Here is a 17,501-nt window from a genome sequence, read left to right on the forward strand (position 1 = left end):
GATGTAGATCCATAGAATGTATTATGAAAGTTGGTGGTTGAGAAGTAATGTACAGCAGCATTTGAGAGGGCATGGGACTGATGAAGAGTACAGAGGAAGGTAGAATACTGAGGCACTTAGGGCAGACTAAAGAGGCATAATGCATACTCTTGTCAGTGTGATATAATGCATACCCAGTTCACCCCTTCCCATCTGACAGGCAGGGTGGCTTGAGATAGATTGGGCAAGAACATTTATTCCTGTGCCATACTGGGGCTTCAAGGCCTTCAGCTGTGCTTTTCTCCTATACTTATTTTTGCCTCTCTTAGTTGAGGGGTTCTTGTCTGCTCTTCAAATCATCTATTCATGTACAGTTGTGGAGAAGCCCACATTCCTCTGAAAACTGCCTTATTGAAGCAACACCATCATACATAGGTGTTTGTGGTGGTTACCATTGCGATGGCTGCAGGCATAGAAGCTTGCATCGGTTGGCTTGGCTGCATTCAGTTCTGCTGGACCTGAGAGGCTTATAATTTTGACAGAAGTAGGCCACTTGGATTGACCTGTCTTGATTCTAAACAGCTTCCTTGCTGTGGATGGAATCCATTTTCTAATTGGTTTATATCTCACTCTTCCAAAAGGAAGATGATGTCTAGCGTGTGCCTTGGGCACAGGGTGATGACTAACACCCCACTTGTCCCTGCCGTTAGTCTGATGGGATTTCCATAAGGGTTCCTGTCTGGGTCTCTGTCCTGTAGCTGGACATTCTGGTATGGACAGGGTAGCTCTGTGGACGCTTCCATGAAGCGTGTCATGAATTGCTAGCAGTTAGTGGAGGGAATTGTCTACTCAGGTTGCCATCCATTACTCTGCTACCGTTCTGAATAGGGTTCACAGAGTTGCTAAGAAACGGGTCCAGACCCCAGACTGCTCTGCCTACTGTGCACAAGATGCCACTTCTTTACATGGGATGAAGGAGCAGCAGTGGCTTCCTTTCACTGGCCTGGGATGGTGTTTTTTCTGGTCCCCTGCACCTGATACCTCCCCACTACTTGTGCAGGAAGTCTGAGGGCACTTGCTTTTATGTCCCCATTCCTGGAGAGGTAGGACATGAGCCCCAGACCTGTTCTGGTGCACATTGCCGGTGGGAATTTGATAAGATTGCAGCCCCTTTGCATAATGTCCTTTGGGTGGCACCATCTTGTGCCTTCTGAAGAACAGTAGTGGAATGGGGAATTCCATTGGAAATTCTACCAAGTTTTGTGGTGGTATTCCTTTAAGGAAGCTTTTTCTTTAAGGCTGCATCTTCTGTCAGCTGAACCTTTATGATTTCCTACCTAGAGGACCTTCTGGTTTTAAGTAGGTGTCTTAACTCACTGTGCTTCCTTCCTCTTCTCCTTGCAGGTTCAGTCATTCTGGTTGTTCACTCTGTTTGTGAGGTGGCAGCCTGTGCTCTGTACACCTGAATAGCCTCTGCTGCTTGGATTTTCCACACTTTTGGTGTCTTTGTTCCTTTTTGTAAGTTGTGGATTGAGTGTGGCTTCTGCCCTTCCCATATTTGGTCCCCTTAATATCTGGTGCTTGATTTATGCTTGTGTTTTATAAGGACCATTGAAGTTGGACTAGTCCTCCCTTCTGCAGCCATTTGTGCTCCTGTTGAGCAGAGTGCCACTGATGTATAAAGAGGATTAATTACTGGGACCTGCTTATCTCAAGGGGGGGTCCATTTCTTGGATTATGTTTGCTCTTTATAGGTGCTTCCCCTTCTCATCTCAATTTGAAGTTTGCTTCATATTTTTACAGGATGTACATAAGTAAGAGGTCCATGTCATTCCCCACCAGCAGCAGCAGGCCTCTTCTTTGGGAGCCTCCTGCATTTTGGTTTGAGGATCAGTAGTTTTTATTATGATAATAAGATTGTGACCTGCTTCTTAGGTTCATTTTCCAGTTTTCTCAGTTAAGAATGTACAGTCACTAAGGCCATTTCAGGATGGGATCTTTGGGACAGTGCATTTTGGAAGGTTTCTCTGTCCACTTCTTGGGAGGATTACAGCTCTGTCCTTTTTCTGTTGGGTTAGCAGATCTTAAAGGGATTTTTTTCTGGGTTGTATCCCATTTTTGGAGGTTCCTTTTTCTAGCCAGTCCATGTCCTCCCTTTCATTTGCTGTTGTGAGATTATTGATTATTGTCATTTGTCTTGCCTGGTGGCTAAAGGTGGATTTGGAATGCTATTGCTATTGTTGGCTTTGACATCCTTCAGGTGGGCAGTAGCCATGGTTGTTGGGTGGAGGTCTGCTACTTATTGCCCCCTGTCATAGGTCCTTTTATTTCTGATCCTTTCCCATCCAGGAAGGTCCTGCAGGGTTCATCAAAAGCTACTGGGAAGTCTTCTACTTGGGTTGAAGTGGGAGTAGTTCTGTGGAGGCAGAATGATGCCTTGTACTTCCTTGGCTGTAGGTATCTGGGGTACTTGGGACTTCTGTTACTTAGCCTCATCTCTGCTAGGGGGCTTTGACACGTCCTGCCTTTTGGTCCTTGGTGGGGGACATGATGATGACTTATCCCCAGATAGTTGAGGTTGTGAGGATTGTTTTATCTCTTTTTGGTGGATTCTTGCATTTGGGAGTCTTAAACATCTGGTTTTGAAGACATACTTCTCTACCATTGGGTCCTTCAGAAGTTTAAGTAAAACCTGATCAAAGAGATATCTCCCGTCCTGCTGACATTTCCTCTAGGGGTCTCACCTTTTTCGGGTTTGCTAGATGTAGTTGGGGGGTTATCACTATCCCTGTTGTGACATTAATCTTCTTGCTTTTCCCCCATTAAAAAGGGGGCAGAGGTTGGGTCTGTAGCGGTCCACCTCCTTCTAGTTCCAAGTTGGGGAGTGGGAACTAGGAGGAAACTGTGGTGCCTTTCATACTCGTATGTGAGGAAGTCTCATGGTAGAAGTCCCTCCCTTAACAGCAGCTATTTTGGCTTTGGAAGGACTGTTGTTCCTCTCCTGTTGCTCTTTGAGTAGAAGAGCCAAACAGGTATATAAAGCCAGGTTAGTCAAGTGCAGATACCACAGAGTGATTCAGTGAAAGCCACTTCCCGCACTAATGGAGGTTACACCCCCCCAACTGTTGTGCAGATTTGGATTTGGTATATATATGAATTTGTGGTGATTAGAAAATGCCCCTTAAATGTTCTGCAAGTTTAGAGTTGGTATATATAAATGTGTGGCTATGTGAGAACATCCCCAACTGTTGTGCAGATTTGGAGTTGGCATATATAAATGTGTGGTGATGTAAGAACCCCCCTCCCCCACTGTTGTGCAGATTTGGATTTGCTATGTATATGTGTGTGTGTGTGTGTATGTATATGTGTATATATATATATATATATATATATATATATATTAATTTGTGGTGATATGAAAACACCTCCCCAACTGTTGTACAGGTTTAGAGTTGGTATATGTAAATGTGAGGTGATGTGAGAACACCCCCAACTGTTGTGCACATTTGGATTTGGTACATATAAATTTGTGATGATGTGAGAACACCCCCAACTGCTGTGCAGATTTGGAGGTGATATATATAAATATGTGGTGATGTGAGAAGTGGCTTCCCATATGAGAGGGATGTTCCTCTGGAGAAGAAAAAAAAACTTACTGTGAGTTTTGCTAAAAGTGACTTTTTGTGATTTTATTTTGCAGTATTGTCACTTGTTGAACTTTCCTTCAACGGATTGTCAGTAATCTGGGAGTGGAAAAGTAATTCCCTTTACCCTGGTAAGGGGACGGAATTGTATTTTCTATGCCTATGGGTATTCCAGGCTGCACTCTGGTCTACTCCTCTTAGTTGTAATTGCCCCATGATAGAGCACCATGGACCTTTGGGTCTGCAGTTCTTCCTTACCAGGCAATACTCTTGGTTTCTAGTCATGAATTTGAGCCCTCTAGGTCTTTATTCCCCAGTTCTCTTTCCTGGTTTTCCAGCTTTATTCAGTCTCATACCGCTTGCTCAGAGGTGACCTGTGCCTGACATATAAGGCCATGTCAAACCCAGATTTGATGAATATGCTTCACCTCAAAAAATCTAGATCCGGACAGATTCATCACCCAGAGACTCATGTGAGGCAGAGCACCTCGCTGGCCTTGTTCAAGAGGAATCTTGACCAATGGATGGATTACTTCAGTGTCACTGCTTGACAGAGGCACAGAAAATGATAGGCATAGTTTTATTCAAATAAAAGGGTGGCGAAAGCCACATTGGGCAGATAGCCTAGTATGAACCTATGAACCTATGAACCTATGGTGCATTTTTTAAACAATTTTATTAAATTATCACTTAAATACATGCATGTACATTAACAGAAAATAAATAAAACTATATTAGCATTTGTCATATGCATACAGTTATACATTACATATTTTCTTTCTTTTTAACAATTATTCAGTTCAGTATTACCTGAATTGCTCAGGTCTTGCTGTCCCTTAAATGCCTCCTGAACATTATTGTGCATGTATCATTCACACAAATTCCATTTATTTCTATGTAATTTGCTCCTTTATTTTTATATCACATCTTTTTCTTTTATATCATGTACAATATTCAGTACTTCAGTTACAGCTGGTTTAGATTTTGATTTCTTTGTTTTCGTAATTGTTTTTTGGTAGCTAATAGCATTAAACTTAGTAAGACTTTACTTTTCATAGGCAGTTCAGATCTGTGTCCTAGGTCAGAAGAATCATTTCAGTTGGTCCCCCAACATTTCTACCAGAGTACTCAGTAGGAAAGTTTTTTTTTAAATCTTTCAATTTGTTATACACCCCTCCCAAAAAAAATGTCATTTGTCTCTCACTTTTTCAGTCACATCTTCAGCATTTGCTATCTACCTGTGGAAAAATTCTATGATGTCTACTTGGGGTGTAAACATACCAACAATTCCAAGCAAAAATCCTAAACCTCATGGACTTTGTTGCATACTTGGGGGCTGTACAGATATCTTTCCATTGTTCCTTTATAAATTGCCTTTCCAGTCTCTCATCCAAATCTTTTCTTATCTCCTCTGAGTGATTCTTATTGTTATCATGCAATATTTTGTGTGCCCTACTTTATATCCCCTATTTAACAATAGCTTTTTCTGGTCTTTCAGTTAGCGCGCCCTTATCCCTTTCTGTTTGCCTGCACTATATCATCAGTCCCTGGTAAGGATGAGCATTTCTAACTTGCAGTTAAAACTTCAGCTTGGCACATCTCTCTCTAGTTATTTGTCCCCATTACCTTGGTTCTTTTGCCAACGTTTTCATGTAAATTCCAGTCCTCGTTTGAATTTTTCTGTACCTCTGCTTGTAGTATCTCCCTTCTCTATTCCCTTTGTTCTCAAAATACTTTCTGCATATTTATGAATATACTAATCTATATGGTTTATTGTCCTGCTTAAGGATCTGCATCCAAAATCCTATCTTGTATTTATTTCTTGAACTTTCTCCTGTTTTTCATCAACATCATCCTTTTCCACTTTAATTTATAACATTCTGCTTGTATTATGTATATGAGCCTTAACTGCATAGCTCTCATTTATACTACCTGGTCTTTAAATTCCTCTCACTTAAAAGCTAAGTTGGAAAGCTCCAGTGTCTCATTGCTTACTTACCCTACATCTTTTTCTTAGTTTTTATAGTTACTTGGTATGAATTAGTTGTTGGATGTATATCAAAACTTTCAGTTAAATACACATGCTCCTGTGTACTATAAATCCTATTCACTCTAGCCCAGTTACTGTACCTCGGGGAATATATGTAAATTCTGTCTGATTTTTTACTACTGAATTCACATCTTTCATATCAGATATTCTAATATATTTGTTCAGAAATCTACCCCTTTTGTATTTTGCCTTCTAGAGCCTTCTGATAGATCTTCAGTATTGCAAATCAAATTCCAGGCCTCACCTATAAGTAGCATTCGCTACTAATTATTTTTTCCAAACATTTTTAATGTTATATAGTCCTGTCTCACCGTAATTCTTCCTGGATGGGTTTGGAGCCAATTCTCTGCTCCGACTCTGCCGATACTAAAGCTCGAGAGCTTTTACTGGCTCGAGGCTAACCCCTATCCCATGGTGCCTCACGACAGTTCCCCAGATCTCGTTTGACGCAAAAGCTTCGAGGTTGTCTCCTTACTGGCTCGTTGGCTAAGTAAAAGATTTTTTGATAAAGCTTGTTATTTCTTGTCCTTTTTCTTTACTTTCTACCTTTAATAGTTGTTAGTTATTACCTGTGTGATTGTTGTTGAGTGCTTGATCCCCTATTCCACATTTTTAGGATTGTATGGCCTGTTTTAGTTAGAGGGCCATATTTGCCCGTTTAAATTAGAGGGCATTTCCTTCCTGAGTGCTAGTCCTTCTTCCTTAAAAAAAAAAAACTTTTCTTCTCTTCATAACTTTGCTGTTAGTTATAGTTAGTGTTGTTGTTGAAAATTGTTGTTAGCCTTGTTTTGTTGTCAGCATGTCTAAAGAGAAAGACAGAGAACATAAGGAACACCGCCCTTCGGGGTTCAAGAAATGAGACGAGTGTTCATAAAAAATGCCATTGACTGACAGTCACACTAGCTGTGTGTACTGTTTGGGAGAGGCTCACTTAGAAGAACCCTGTACCTTTTGCCATGCCTTCAGTACTAGGGTTCTTAATGAGAGGAAATGTAAATTAATAGACAGGGGTCTTATGACCAGTTCCTTCCAGGAACAGCTGGAACCTGGTCAGACAGCTCCCAAAACTCTGAAGAGAAAAGCTTTGGTTCCTGCATCGGAGCCGTCTAAAAAGTCTATAAAGTGATGGAGCCAAGGAGTTTTGGCTCAGATTCCGCTTCTTCTGTCTTGGTGCCATCGTGTTTTTTGGTATTGAGACACTCACCAGTTATCGACCCTGTTTCACCAATGTTGAGGTGTCCTATTTTAGAAAAGAGGGAAGACCTTATCTGTTGTCTGAGTCTGTTTCTCCCTTCCTTCTAGACACTATCCCAAGGGTCAGTCAGGAGGGAAAATGTGGTTATGTAAATCCCAAAAAGGTTTCCCTCAGGCACAGGTCAACTTTCCCCTAGAGGCAGAGGGGGAGAATATAATGGAAGACGCCACCCTCGCGGCAGAGGAGGTCCGCAACATCAGGGAGACAGAGATGCTTTCTCTGATCGTCCCTTCCATCGCCCCTGAGGAGTTGCCCAACTGTCCGTCTCTGGAGGCAGTCGGGGGTCAACTTTCACTGTACCCAAGCACCTGGCTACAAATTTCCCAACATCGTCGGATACAAACCATAATATCTAGAGGTTACCAAGCACCAACTAATCAGAACCAGGGACGAGACTCTATCCTTGTGCACCAGATTAGGCATTACAATAAACCTAAAAAATCAGCCTTATCTCCATCACAGTACATTGTATTCTTAGGCTCAGAAATAGACTCAACCACCATGACAGCAAAACTGACACCAGAAAGGATAGAATCGTTACATGACCAAGTCAGATTCTTGCTGAAGAGAGACAAAGTACAGGCCAGGATAGTCCTTCAGGTCCTAGGGACTATGGCTTCCACCATTCTCTTAGTTCCCCTACCCCATCTGCACATGAGAGTACTTCGGTGGCTTCTGTTTGCCCAGTGGTTTAGTGCAGGATCTCCCCCGTCTCACCAAATACTTATCACAAACTCCTGCAAGAAGGATCTAACATGGTGGTTACATACGGATCAACTTCATCTAGGTCGCCCACTTGCTCCCCCTCAAGAAAATGCAGTCTTGACCACAGAAGCCTCCCAGATAGGGTGGAGGGGGCATTATCTGGGAATGACGGTCCAAGGTACTTGGCAGGGTCACGAGAACCACTTGCACATAAATGTTCTATAGATGAGAGCGGTGCTATATGCGTTGCAAGCACTTCACAGTTCTCTTCCCACTGGGACAGTTGCGATTCAGTCAGACAACATGTCTGTAGTGTGGTACATAAGCAAGGGGGAACCATATCTTACCCAGTATGTCAAGAGGCGCTAAGAGTATGGAAATGGGCAATGGACACTCAACGCGTTCTGGTAGCAACGCACATCCTGGGGAAGCCCAGTGTGATAGTAGACAAACTCAGTCAAGCAATTCTGATGCCTCACGAGTGGTCCCTGAATTCAAAAGTTGCGGAAGAGATTTTTCGCAAATGGGGCCAGCCTTGCTGCTACCTATTCTCCATGTAGATGAACACCAAATGCAGCAGCTACTTTGCCCTAATTCCCCATCTGGGGATGTCACCTAGGGATGCTCTGGTCCACAGTTAGCCTCCAGGACTCCTTTATGCTTTTCCACCCTTTCCTCTCATTCCACAAGTAATTCAGAAAGCAAAACTGTTGGAGTACTCTGATCCTCATTGCTCCTTACTGTCCTCGCCAAGTCTGGTTCCCCTTCTTGTGGCCCTGTCTCTTGGAGGAACCATAGATTCTGGAACCATCTCCAGACCTCCTGATTCATCAATCAGGGCAGTTTCATCCTACTATCCAAACCCTGAAATTGACAGCATGGCTGCTCCAGTTCAATGAATAGCCAGGTGCGTTTCCCTTTCCTCTACAGTCAAACACATTCTGATTTCTTCACACAAACCTTCCACCAGGAAATTATATTCCAGTCAGTGGAAAAGGTTCTCCATTTGGGCAGCAAACCAAGGGATATATCTCCACTCAGCTGCCTTAGAGTCTATCCTGTCCTTCCTGGCATCTATTTTTCATGAAGGAGCTGCAGCAGCTACTATTAGAGTTCAGTTAGCTGCCATATCTAACTATCCTTTTGGCTACATGGGAAATCCAGTCATGTCCCACTCTTTATGCAAAACCTTTTTGAAAGGAGTCCTCCTTCTCATACCTCCAGTCAGGCAACCACCAGACCCCAGGGACCTAAACCTAGTTCTTACATATTCAATTTCTTCATCCTTTGAACCCTCTTCTTCATCAGATCTGAAATTCTTGTCTTGGAAGACATTATTCTTAGTGGCTATAATTTCTGCTAGGAGAGCTTCTGAATTACAAGCTCTCACCATTTGACCTCCTTACATTGTTTTCCATAAGGATGGTGTCTCACTTGGAACTAATCCTTCCTTCCTTTCTTTCTAAGGTATGTTCAGAGTATAATCTCAACACAACTATCGAACTACCAGTTTTCTTCCCAAATCATACTAATAAATGAAAATACAGGCTACACCAGTTGGATGTCCACAGAATTCTCAGGTTTTACCTGCACAGGACTAAAGAATTTCAAAAATCAGACCAATTATTGGTTTCCTTTTCAGACAAAAATAAAATATTGCCTGTTTCTAAGGTCACCTTGTCTAAATGGCTTTCAGACTGCATTCCCTTTGCTTACAAGGCTGCTGGCAAACAATTACCAGCCAAAGTAAAAGGCCATTCAACCAGAGCAGCATCTACTTCTTATGCCTTTAGATCTAAACTCCCAGTTGATACCATTTGTGCAGCAGCTACTTGGGCAAGACCTCATACCTTTGTCACTCATTACAAATTGGATTTGTCTTCCCAGGACAGGTCATCCTTTGGATCCACTGTGCTGAAGAGTTTCTTCACTTGAGCCACCTGGGATAAAGGTGCTTTGGACGCTGTCCCATCCAGCAAGAATTACGGCGAGATAGGACTACATAACATAAAGATGTTATGTACTTACCATAACGTTCCATGTTTGTTGTCCATCTCGACTACATTCTTGCATCCCACCCACCTTCCCCATTCCTGTTTTCTGGAGGAACTGGTGGACTATCTATTATGCTGTCTGACCTGGTTGTAGTTGTCTGTCCACCTGGCATGGATAGTAATACAGAGTATTCTGTTTGTATGGGCATAGTTTTGATAGTAACTGACTATTATATACCTATTTACTTTCTTGTAAACAAGATCTGGGGAATTGCCATGAGGCACCATGGGATAGGGGTTAGCCTCGAGCCAGTAAAAGCTCTCGAGCTTTAGTATCGGCTCAGTCGAAGCCGAGAATCAGCTCCAAACCCATCCAGCAAGAATGTAGGCGAGATGGACTACAAACATGGAACGTTATGGTAAGTACATAACTTCTTTTTTTTTAAGCTGCCTAGCAACAGTTTATGGTAAGATATAAGTACCTGCCAGTGTAACCCTCCTCCTTTGCTAGTAGCCCCTTATTACCAGAAATCTACTATTGACTTTTTTCATCATCTATTACTGTTGGTGCCCCACTAGCAATCAGTAGTATTACTCCCCTTTTATTTTTTTTCCCTAACATTCTGCTGAATGTCCATCATGGAATCCTTTCTTTGTCAAATTCACTTGCTCATTTCTGTCCAAATAGATCTCCTGCAACTTGCACTATTTGTACCCCATATTTCTTAATTAAATAGTCTGTATTTTTTGTCTGTATCTGTATGGTCATTTGCATTCCATGATATAGACAAAGTAGCCTTTATGTTAGAAAGTCACCACCTATTACACATGGCAGTTGTTTTGAGTATGTGTTTCCAACATTACCGCACACAGTAATATTTGGCAAACTGATCTTTTAAGCAGTTGCTTCCTATCTGCATTTCAGCATGTGTCACATTTTCAAGACATTTTACTTCAATGAAAACACTCAAAACAAAATAAATTAAATTTTTAGAACCCCCCCCCCCAATCCCTTTTTAGCTTGGAACAAATGTACCAGCTATGTACATTTTCAGGAATTGAAGTTGACCCCTCCAGATAGGAGAATTTGGCCCAAATCAACAGCTGCACCAACTGGCAGTGCCTAACCTAAAATAATGTTTATACATGTTAAAGCACACACAGCAGTCTGTGTTCCCACTTTGGTTATTTTGTTGTCTCTGTTACTTTACCAGATGTGAAAATTAGTTTTCATGCTTTTAGTAAACATTAACTTTAAGCTGTAAGAAATTGGCTACCTTTAGATAAACTAACAAGTTTTGCACTATTGCATTAACTGCATCAAAGTATTAAGGTTACTGGGCAGGCAACTACTTAGATATCTTATTCACTTCCTATAGTTTCCAATTTTCACTAAACTGCTTGCTAGTGTACCTTTAAATGTTAATTACAGTGTACCTTGTACATTACTCATGGCACAGTGTGTTCAGAGTTCTCAGAATAGATTGCTTGCCCACAAAGGTAGTCCATCTCTCCAAGTAAAAGCAGCGGTAATGAAAAAAAAAAGCTAGTAACTTTCCAAATACAAGAAAGAATCTTTGTCAAGTTCGCTCAAAACTCACTGTTCAAACTTTTTGTCGTCATTTGCAGGTTTCTTGTATCCTACTGAGAGCATTTGCTAATGGAAAACAATAGCTAATAACTTTGAAAATACAAGAAAAGTACCATTTCCTTAGATTTCATCATTTTGTCTTAGTTTTCAAATCTGTTTGCTTAAAAAGTCCTTGTCAATACCTTGAGCTAAGGATATTAATCTAAGTATCCATTCCTGTAAAAATATGATAGGGAGTTATCTTAATTCTACTCAAAATGTGAGCAATACACTTTTGCATCTATCAACCCCAGCATCCCAAGATTATAACATTATATTAGTTTTAACCTCCTTCTTTCCAGCCTGTCTTTTCTTGTTGCATTATAAAGCTTAGGTACATTACAACTAAGAGAAATTACTTTCTTGCTTTAATGTCTTTAGCTTATACACCAGTCAGTGATGAGACTCCCCCATACCCATGATTGCGCCCTACTTTACAGTATAATATGCAATTTATATCATTATTTTTTCTATAAATAGTAAGAAGAATAAATCTGTTTCTTAGTTACTACTTTAAACCATTCAGTGTCCTATACCTAAATGACATAAAGTAAGGTATATACTTTACAGTTCAACAACCATTTTAACACAGTCAACAAAATTCCAGTCTTTTTAAGAGACTTCTTATAAAGGCACATTTTGCTTGTTTACTTGTATATCTGGTGGGATTGATGCTTTATAGTCTCCCATTTATTCTTTAATTTTCACAGTGTTGGTGGTCTCCTTCCTGCTCATCTCCCAGTACCAATCTCTGATTCATATCCAGAGTAATCCTGATTCTTCTAGTCAGCTCCATTTGCTTTTTCTTTCTGTTGCACATGTATTTTCTTTTGAAACAGTCGAAAAAGTTTCACTGGCAAAGTCTCTGTTGGTTTTGTTGTTTTCAGATTAATGAGAAGCAGAGTCCCTTTCTACTTGCTTACTCGGTTTGTTGACCTTTATTTCCACATTAACATGTTCTGCATCCAAAAATTTATTTGATCCTCCAGGGAAAAAATACTCTGAAGACAGTAAGATAGTGTGCTCTACGAATATCTACTGTTACAGGCAAGTAGGACGTACATTACTGCTTTATACAGTTAAAGATATCTTTAAACATTTGTTAGCAAAATTGGTTTATTTCCAGTTTTATCGTTTACTGTATTAATTTTAAGAGATCAGTGTATTGTGATAATGTTATTCAAAGCATTATCCTAAGGACATTGTTGCAAACACAGAGTTTAGATTTGTCTGTATTTAAAACTGAACCATAAGAGTTTGCCCAAATAGCTTGTGTCATTGCAACACTTAGTGCTATTTAAATGCATGGATTGTAATGGTTTATACAGCTGACTAGGTTGTTAGAGGCAGATATGGTGCTCTACTTTAAATTTACATAAGAAAGAACTGTTGTCTGATGTCACCATGAAGCCATATACTGAACATAAATTTCTGCCCTTTTGGCACACCTTGGTTTTTAGGAATGGGTAATTTACTGATTGAACTTCTGTGTTTGTTAAGGAGTAACAGCCTCGAGGGCAGGGAGGCTTTCTTCTACAGTGTTGTGTGATATGTTCCCTTAAGTACCACTAGTCAAGTGCTGGTAATTGCTTTTAGTAAGTTGCATTGTAAGCTAATTGAGTCGCTCACAGAGTTCTTATTTTTTTCTTCAGCTCTTAAAGTACCAAGGAGAGCATTTCTTGGTCCGGAGACTCTCTAGATTTTACTTCTGCCATTGGAAATTAAAGGTAAAATACTGTGTGATTTCAGCTGTTGTGTATGAGCAAAGAATATTTTTTCCTTTTCCATAATCCTTTCAAGAATTATTGCCCATGTTCATAGGCTATTTTAAAAAAGTGTGTAGAAAATGTCAGAACAAATGTTTGTCATACTGTTTATGATTTCAGAACTATGTTCAAAACCTGCATGCATGTTTGGTCACTCTTCAGCAGAAGCATAGAGATGGCAATGCCTGCTTCATCAAGAAAAGACCCATATGTATTCCTCTTCTCTGGATGGTTGGGTGCTGCTGTTGATTACTTTGAGCTTCACTGGTCTTGTTTAGGAAAACATATTCCTTTATGTTACACCAGTTATGGGGGAGTGGGGCATTCTTTGGAAAAGTGATGACTACCCCCCCCCCCCCCCCATAGGGGATACATGTCACAGATGTGCTGCCCACTTCCAGTGAGATGGGTCATTTCAGGGAATATGGACAGGTCAAGAATCCCACCTTCACATCAACATTCTGGAGATGAGGGCCACCCTGCTAACATTGCAGGCTCCGCAGGACTACCTTCCCCAGAGTGATTGCTGTCCACACAGACAATTTCTGTGTAGTCTGGTGTAGCTCAATATGTGTGTACAAATTTAAGAGGCTTTCTAGGGGCTTGCACAAGTGTATAAATACTGAGCATGTGCAAGCTTGACTGCCATTTTGTAGTTGGCTGTTGAGATGTAAGCATTTATGTCTGTGTAGTCTGTCTGTTAATCAGTTCATTTGTATTTTGTAATGCTGCTATCCATCCTTATGTGTTTCTAGGTAATAAAGCATATAAACTGACTACCCCACATGTTCATCATCTATACTAAAGCATGACTAGTGACATGGTGTCAGAGGTGGCATGTCTAAAAGGACATGATGCCAGAATGGGATCCAGATTCCTCAGCTTCGAGACAGAGAGGCACTCAGTTAAGATTGGAGGAATATACAGGAGTGATTCATCCCTACTGCACGTATAATTCGCAGAACATATCAGAAACAAATTTTAAGTATTAAAACTTGCTCATACAATTTCTTATTCGCAAAATATGAACTGAAGCATTCAGAATGCTCCAGACTAATTTCTAAGTAATAGAAATGTTCAAAATTGACATAGGTTAACAGAAATATTCAAAATAACTACAGAAAATATTTGAAATAAAGTCAGAATTGCATACAATGAATAAAATAAGGGAAACTACCATTTTTTTGCTAAGGACTGCTTTTTTGCATTAATCAAAGCTATTTGAGTTGTTGGAAGTGTATGAAGTATTTGCATGTTTATGCAGTATTACAGTACAGTTATTTTGCAAAATACAGCCATTTCAAAGCATATTTCGCAAAGTACAGTATTTCAAAGAGTTTATTGTGCATTTGAATTTTATTACAGGCACAAATAGCAGCTTTTTCATATATAATTACAAGGGCCATATTTTTCAGTATGTTTGGGAATACTTTGTTGGCATGGCTGAAGGATTTCGTAGACCAGCTCCACTTGTGTTTGCCAATAATATTGCAGAAAATTGAAGAGTGTTTGAGCAAGAATAGGGTATTTTTATACAGCTGCATTTTCTGATAAAGATGACCATACAAAGGCATTTATTCTGCTTAATTTAGCTGGTTCAGAAGCCATAGAAAGGAAATGTTCATTTGTGTATGCAGCCATATTCTTTGCAGGAGAGGGTGAAAACCATCACAGTTGTACCAGCTGAGTCAACGGAAGATCCCGAGTGCTTAAAACGTACATTTAGAGAAATGTGTAACCCCCAAACAAATGTTGCAATTGAAAAGCAAAGAGATCAAAAGCCTGGTGAAACTTTTGCAGCGTATATAACTGATTTGAGAAACAAAGCTAAAATGTGCAGATTTGTTGATTTAAGAGATGAGTTGATAAAAGACAGATGTGTGGTATTAAAGATGATGCTGTGAGAAAGATTTTGCTTTGTGACAGTGATTTAACTTTGAATAAGGCCATTGAGATTTGTCAGATATATGAGAGACGCATGCTTTCAGTAACTTCTAAAGCCCATGTTGATAGTATGCAGCACATGGTTAAAAGAAACAGGCCCAAGCATATGGTAGCAACTGTAAACCCTGCAACACTCACTGGGAAACCCTGTAGCTTTCTAGCAAATTCCAGAGCACGCACAGTCTCAGTGAAGCATAAGAGTGAGTCTGCAAACTCAAACAATGTGTCCCTACGCAGATGTTCTTCGTGTTTCACAGTTGCAGTCATCACATTTGGGTTATCTGCCTGCAGGTAGCCCTCAGCTGGTCTGAATACCAGAGTCTTGGATTCCTGCATGGGATGCTGTCTCTTCTTCCATGACGTCAGGTCGTCAGGGGTATAAAACATGCAGCCAACACCATTACATCAGTCTTTCTTGCCGCACGGTGCCTGAAGCAGAAGCAGTTCGCAAGTGCTGATCGACTGACTCCTGAAGTTTTTGTTTTTCGAGTTTGAGAACCAAAGTCTTCAAAAAAGCTAAGTACCCTGTTGGGGATTCCTTTTCTTGCTCTTAACCGATGTCAGTAAAAGTTAACAATTGTATTACCTGGGGAAAGCAAATACCTCATAAAGATTTTCATTCATACTGCATTCCTTGCTTAGGCCCAGACCACGACGTCCCTCGCTGTTGGTTTTGTGCCTTGTTTAACCCCAGAACTATTTGTTGTCGGTCAATATTTGCAGCAAATTATTTTGGTACTCAGTATAACTATCCAGAAATGGCTTCGGTAAGCCATCCGACTACTGATATTCCGAAAAAACGTAAGGATAAAGACAGAGACAGACCGCATAGGTCCAAAACTGCAGACGACGCTTCTGTTAAGCTAGTCGCCAGACTACTGGTACTCAGTGAGGTGCTTTCACAGCCTCTGATACCCGCTACTTCAGATTTGCAGGCCTCTACTGAGATCCCTTTGGAGTCCTGTATGCCACGAGATGCTTCTTCGTCTATGGAACCTGCGGATGTCTCTACCTTAAACGGGTCCGGAGCTGCTGTGCAGGCACTGGCATCTGAGGGTGTATTCAGGCCTACAGACTTGCATTTTAAACCAACACAGTCTTCTTCATCCAGGCCTAAAACTCGGCCCATGCCTAGAAAACCGACATCCAAACTGCATGCTCAGGTCCATATGCCTAAAAAACAAATGCTTAGAATGGCTGAAGACCTTATTACCTTAATTAGGGGAAGCTAGCCTTCACCCTCTAAGAGACCTAGAACTGATTTTCCTTCTGATTCCTCTGATCAGGCATCTGATATTTCTGTTTCTTCTGATTACCAGGATTTGCCCATATCTTCCTATGAGGATTCTGATGCAGAGGATTCCATTCCCTCTGCTTCCCCTCCAGAAAATGTTTCTTTTGGTGAAACTTTGCACACTCTTAGGGAGCATTTCCACTGGGAAGGCCAGGATTTCTCTGACTCAAAAAAAAAAGGCTTAGGGAATTTTTACTCCTCCCTCAACACAGGCCTTTAGCTATCCCACCTGTTCTTGACATTGTGGATGATGCGTTTTTGGAATCTAGCCTTTCCCCTGACACTTTACCTCCAGCTCCCAGAAAACCTGACTGGTATTACAGAGTAACAGACTCTCCAGTTCCTCTTCAAGAATCTTACTGCGGATTCAGAGACCATTTCCCAAGGACCAAAGGGCGTTAAGGCTACTGCTACCAAAAACTCTACCCCTTCTGATAGAGATTCTAGAGCCTTGGACAGATGGGGTAAAAAGGTATATACTTCTGCTACTTTGGCCATTAGGGCTGTAAATTGCCAGTTTCATATGTTAAAGTACCAGCAGCATATTATGGGACTACATAAACAGAAAATGATGTTGATTCCTGACTGTGCTGAAAATAAAGAATTACAGGATTTAATGCATTCTGCAGAACAAGTTGGTAAACATACTTTGCAATGTGGTTTTGACTCTTTAGAAGCATCTTGCAGGGCTGCTGTCACTGGTTCTGTACTTAGAAGGCATGCTTGGCTTTAGGAGCAAAACTTACCAGATCATGTTAAAGCTAAATTACTGGATACTCCCTTAAACCAAGACCACCTGTTTGGCAACAAAGCAGAAAAAAGTCCTCAAAAAGATGGAGGAAAAGCTAAATCTATGCAAGCTGTTAATATTTCCTGCAAGTACAGCCTCACAGATTTAGTAGGCATTGGCCTTCAAAGAATTGATCCTTTCCAGCCTCTTCCAGGCCTTCTCAGTCCAAACCCAGGAACAGCAGACCACCTAGGTTACAGTCTCAGGCTACGCACAGGCCTAATCAGTGGGGGGCACCCACTTCCAAACCAGGGAGTAGTAAGACACCCCCCTACGGGAAAATGACACAATGACTTAACCTTAACCATTCCAAGCCCTGCCCAGCTGCCTGCTCCCTTAGGAGGAAAGCTCGCCCTGCATGCGAAAAACTGGGAACACATTACCCAGGACAAATGGGTTCTAAATATAGTTTCCCAAGGATACAAATTCCAGTTTCACACCCTACCATCC

At 41.0% G+C, this 17,501-nt stretch overlaps 1 protein-coding gene across 1 annotated transcript in view; it reads left to right on the plus strand.

Moving 5' to 3' along the window:
* Positions 1-17,501, plus strand: part of SFI1 (SFI1 centrin binding protein) — a 945,294-nt gene that overhangs the window by 223,774 nt on the left and 704,019 nt on the right. Inside the window, exon 5 of the mRNA XM_044068851.1 lies at positions 12,910-12,984. Within this exon, the coding sequence (XP_043924786.1) occupies positions 12,910-12,984 (75 nt within the window). The remainder of the gene's footprint in view (positions 1-12,909; positions 12,985-17,501) is intronic.

Source organism: Protopterus annectens, chromosome 4.part0 (assembly GCF_019279795.1).
Source record: "Protopterus annectens isolate FY-2018-M chromosome 4.part0, PAN1.0, whole genome shotgun sequence".
NCBI classification, from domain to species: domain Eukaryota; kingdom Metazoa; phylum Chordata; order Ceratodontiformes; family Protopteridae; genus Protopterus; species Protopterus annectens.